We start from the raw sequence: 5,299 nt of genomic DNA, 5'->3' as shown, positions 1-5,299 counted from the left end.
AGAATATTATAGAAATATTGTTATAATATTAAATTATGTTACGCTATTTTATTTTATTGTCTCCTAAATTCATCTTTCAGATTAAATTAATTAAAATTTTTTAATATCCTAGTTTTCAGATTCGGTGTAGATTAGAGGGAAAAGAGAGAAAGAATGTAGAGAGAAAGATGATCATGAAAGAGCAAAAAAAAACAATTTTGGATCAATATTTTCTAAGTGCTGCGTCAATGGGAGCGAACGAGCAAAATTCGAATGCAACTTTTTCGCCTTGGAACAGTTTACATTCAGGACCAAAATTGTGGCAACGACACCGAGAGTCAAAAGAATTTTTCGTCAACTTGGATATCAAAATTTGAGCCTCTCACCCATAACCATCCATTTTTGGAATATTTTCCATCTTTCAATTTCGCTGAAACTTTGTTCATTAGTTGATAGGGTACCTAGAAGCAGTTCAAGGCTGAAAATGAAATCTTGGCCACGATACCGGGTGTGAAATGAATTTTTTTGTTAAATTAAACATCAAAATTTGGGCCTCTTACCCACAAACATCGATTTTTGGAATATTTGCCATCTTTCAATTGTACTCAAACTTTTTTCATTGGTTGATAGGGTGCTCGTCAATAGTTTACAGTTAAAAACAGAGTCGTGGTAACGATACCGGAAGTCAAACGAATTTTGTTGTCGACAGAAAAATTGATTTTCCGGTCACCGCGGAAAACATCAAGGTCGTCGGGTTTCCCTTTAACTCGGCGAAAATATGCACAAATTCTATCGAAATTATCGTATCATCTTAATGAGAATGAATCAGTGAAGTTACGGAAGAGGTCATCATCGGAAAAACACAAATGGATTTTTGATGTCCGTGGACAACGTTAAAATTGCTATTTTCTATTACCACTGCCAAAACCCCATAACTTCGATGTCTGCTATTCTATTTTGATAAAATTATAATCGTGTCATGTTGATTATTTCGATTGCAGCGAGTGAATGCAGTGGTTGGGAGGACGGAGGACAGTAGACCTATGATTTATGGCCTAGGCCTAGCACATGGTCTTGGGTCGACACTTGTGACCTCCGAGAAGACCGTCATAAACTCATTTGACTTTTCGCCAAACTACTCAGCTGTAAAAAATTGCATACAAAACGCCAGTTAATACCGGAAGTCGAAGAAATGGGAAATAATTCATGAATTTTTAGAGTATTTTCGATGTTTTTCAACAGTTCATCAAGTGGTTTTGTTCAACAGAGAAAATATTGAATTACTGTCATGAGGTGGGAGGCAAAAGGTGGCAGGGATGGCATCACATTTACTCCCCAATCAAATCTCTGAAGGAATCTGAACATAATCCTCAACTAAACCCCAACGGTAGCTGAACAACATCAATTTTACAATTCAATTTGATTTCTGTTAAACTTTCTATTAGTTTTCTACGGATTCTATTGAAATGTTTGAATAGAATTGTCTAGCGAATTCGCCAGGCTTGTCTGTCAAATTATATCATACGTGTAATGATTATACTGTTGTCTATTAGGTAAATAAATGGTAAAACTCTTCTTCATGGGATTCTGGAGATGTTTCCCCGTGGATGATACCATCCCCCAGGGCTACGACGGCATGCCACTGCTTCCGAGTACGCAGAATACGAATGAATTATGGCCCATGATTCTGGCGAAAGCAGTCTGGCAGATCGTTTCCCTCAGCGCAATCAATGATCGTGAAATTGCTGATTTCAATTCATTTTTATGCTTCACAGGTCAGATTTTCTGTTCTCATTTCCATAACTGGAGTTAATGTGCACTATAAATTAATCTATAAAATGATAATCTATTAAGGATAATCGGGCGAGCCCGGGGGTTAGAAAAAAAGCAGCCATTTTTCTCTTTTATTTTTCTAGGTATTCTTTAAATGATGGAAAAGGCGTGGCAAAGTTTCAGACTGCTGGGGAACATGGTTAATTTATTATGAATTTTTGAAAAAGTGGTAATTTAACCCGTGATCTTTTGGAAATCACAAAAAAAAACGGCAAAACCCAAGGAAAAAAAGCAGCCAAAGTCATGAAACTTTAGACACATTTAGAACATGTGATTAATGATTTTTTGAGTGAAAAAATTGTCGCCTAGGAGCATTGTTTATTAATAATAGCGAAAAAAGTACTGAATAATGAAATTTCTGCGCACGCAGCCCAAACGCCCAACCCCAAGTAACAAACCTTGCGAAAGATATCTGAAAGTATACCAAAAGGCCTGACTAATGTCCGTCCAAAAGGTATCTTGCAGTCATACGATAACTTTTAGTTAACTTCTAGGTAACTTCTAGACACAAGTTACCTTTTTGGACAGACATTAGACAGCCTTTTTGGTATACTTGCAGATACCCTCCAGAACTGTGCTGCTTGGGAACGTCCCAAGTATCGATCGGGTGGGGGTAGTGCGGTCAATTTAAACGTCTCTTGAGAGAGAGCGATGAAGCGTTGTGATTGGAGCTCCCTCGAGCCAGTGGTACCAGGTCCTGGTGAAAAAAAAACTACCGACAATGTTGCCACTTTTTCGCATAGATTAATATTTTTTCACTTATTAAAAAAAAAAACAATCTGAAAACCATTCAATGCGTGGACAGATACAAATAAATTTGATTAGCTCCAAAAACAATTTTTAACCGGAGATACTCCCTAATATTGCTTGAATTTCGAATCTGAATGGGAAAATTTTTTTTGTTCAGCGATTGGTTTTCTGCAGGAAAACAATAGAAACCCCTCCGCCTCACCTCCGACATGTCTTCCTCGCCCGATTATCCTAACACTCATCCAGAGAATAAGCTCATGATGTAATCAAGAGCAAGTCTACAATTTCGTGCGGTTGTTTATTCATTATCTCTCGGCCAAACTCTTCATACTCAATAAGGTATATTTATATAAAAAGAAAATAAAGTGTTTCAAAAGAATTTATTTTAAAACTACATTTTTAAATTAACACACTTCTGATATTTAATGGAATCCGTGTGCAGGAATTTCCGCCTGAAGACCGTTCAATACAAAAAAAAATTCTTCGCGTTTAAATTGCATTATTATGGTTCCATCACCCATCACATAAGTAACCCTGCGTTTATTAAGTCCCTTAGGAAGTCTCGAAAGGTCATTCAGCAAGTCCACATCAGGAAAGACTTTTTGAAGAAGAGAAAAACTGCCAGAACTTCCAAGGTTTATCGTATCGATTGGGTATCCAACAAGAGAAGATTTTCCAAACGATCAAGACCAGCAAACATGTCAAGATGTAGAACCGTCAAGTTATTTCTCGTCAAGTCCAGAGTGTTCAGGCCGCTGAATTGCGTGAAAGTTCCATTTTCTATCGTATGAATTTGGTTATTCTCCAAGAAACGAGAGACCAAATTATCAAGACCAGCAAACATACCAGGAGCTAGAATCTTTAAGCGATTTCCCGACCTTCTCAGGCTGTTCAGTTTGCGGAATTGCGTGAAAGTATTTGGCTTGATTACTTCCAGCTGATTATATTCTAAATTGAGCTTCGTTAAGCTATTTTTTATATCGGCGAAAGCTTCGGCTTCTATCGTATGGATTTGGTTACCGCCGAATTTAAGGTGGTACAAATTATCAAGACCGGCAAACATATAAGGAGATAAAACCTTCAAGTAATTTTTCTTCATGTCCAGGATTCTCAGGCCGCTCAATTCCATGAAAGTCTTTGGCTCGATGCTTGTCAGCTGATTACCGGTTAAATAGAGATACTTCAGTGTATCTGATATATTGGCGAAAGTTCCAGGTTTTATCGTATGGATTTGGTTACCGCCCAATTTAAGGCGGTACAAATTATCAAGACCGGCAAACATATAAGGAGATAAAACCTTCAAGTAATTTTTCTTCATGTCCAGGATTCTCAGGCCGCTCAATTCCATGAAAGTCTTTGGCTCGATGCTTGTCAGCTGATTACCTTCTAAGTCGAGATCCTTCAGTTTGCTCAATTGCGTGAAAGTCTTTGGCTCAATTACTTTCAGCTGATTACCGGTTAAATAGAGATACTTCAGTGTATCTGATATATTGGCGAAAGTTCTAGGTTTTATCGTATAGATTTGGTTAAAATCCAAATCCAAAGTCACCAAATGACCAGCAAACATATCAGGAGCTAGAATCTCCAAGGAATTTTGGGACAAGATCAGAAAGGCTAGTTTGCTAAATTGCGTGAAAATCTTTGGCTCAATTACTTTCAGCTGATTACCGGCTAAATTGAGATACTCCAGTGTATCTGATATATTGGCGAAAGTTCCAGGCTCTATTGCACGGATTTGACTGTTTGTCAAGTCAAGCCATGTCAAATGATTAAGACCAGTAAACATGTCAGAATGGAGAACATTCAAGTGATTTTCCGGCAAGGACAGATGGTTCAGGTTACTCAATTGCGTGAAAGTGTTTGGCTCGATTTCCTCCAGCTGAATATCCTCTAAACTAAGTGTCTCCAGGTTGGCCATTATTGCGGTGAACGAATTGGGAGATAAAGCCCTGATTTTTTGATTTTTTATCAGAATGACCTTTAGGTCATCTCGGTTGGTAATGTTTGTAGGGAATGCCGTTAAGTTATTATCGATTAGGTTAACACGCTCGATGCTGTGGTTTCTTGGTAAATCAAAATCTCTGTGTAATTCTACGTGCTTCACATCTACAGACCTCAGTATAGTGGATTTTTGCAATGCTCCCATGGAGAATCTCCCTATGGGCGGTGTAGTGGTGGAATTATCAGCGGGGTAAACAGTCAAATCAATTACTGATGTGTTGGGATGCTCTGGGTAAATGTATTTCCATGGAAGCAGAGTGACTCTAACCAGAACGGTCGAATTTGCGGCCATTTTGCACACAACCTGGTCTTCGTTGTCCGTGGTGTTGCAGGAACCGAAGGGATTCCCCGGATCTATTGCCGTGGTTGAACATGCTGATACCAGAGATTATAAGGGAGATTGCTAGCGCCTATGGAAACGCTTCAACCGCAAAATTTCGTAGCGGTGGCGCAGAACTAATTTTGAGTACGTACCTGTAAGTAAAACAGGGAGCGTGTGAGAGCGTCGATAACGGCGTAGAGTGGGGGGGAACGCGTATGGGGGAATCGGAGGGCGGAGCAAGCGGTGATGTTCGCTGTCGAGTAGGTGAGGGAAACCTACCGCAGTTCGAAACGCCGACGGGCGGCGGAATCCTGCCCTTAATATAACAATCAATTTCTCCTTCCCTAATGAGGACGAAGGGATGAAACGGTTGCCAATCGATTGAAAATTGAATCCTCAACTGATTGCGATCTG

At 39.2% G+C, this 5,299-nt stretch overlaps 1 protein-coding gene across 1 annotated transcript; it reads right to left on the bottom strand.

Annotated features, from left to right (window-relative positions):
• Positions 1 to 2,976: 2,976 nt before the first annotated feature.
• LOC114841617 (leucine-rich repeat-containing protein 15-like) lies at positions 2,977 to 4,480 on the bottom strand. The gene has a single exon (XM_029126669.1). The coding sequence runs from the start codon at positions 4,478 to 4,480 to the stop codon at positions 3,200 to 3,202; it is 1,281 nt and encodes a 426-aa protein (XP_028982502.1). The 3' UTR covers positions 2,977 to 3,199.
• Between the last annotated feature and the right edge of the window lie 819 nt (positions 4,481 to 5,299).

This window comes from Diachasma alloeum, unplaced genomic scaffold (genome assembly GCF_001412515.2).
Source record: "Diachasma alloeum isolate Michigan unplaced genomic scaffold, Dall2.0 Dall_scaffold_01177, whole genome shotgun sequence".
Taxonomy (NCBI): domain Eukaryota; kingdom Metazoa; phylum Arthropoda; class Insecta; order Hymenoptera; family Braconidae; genus Diachasma; species Diachasma alloeum.
The sequence above is the reverse complement of the archived record's forward strand: the minus strand, read 5'-3'. Positions and strand labels throughout refer to the sequence as shown.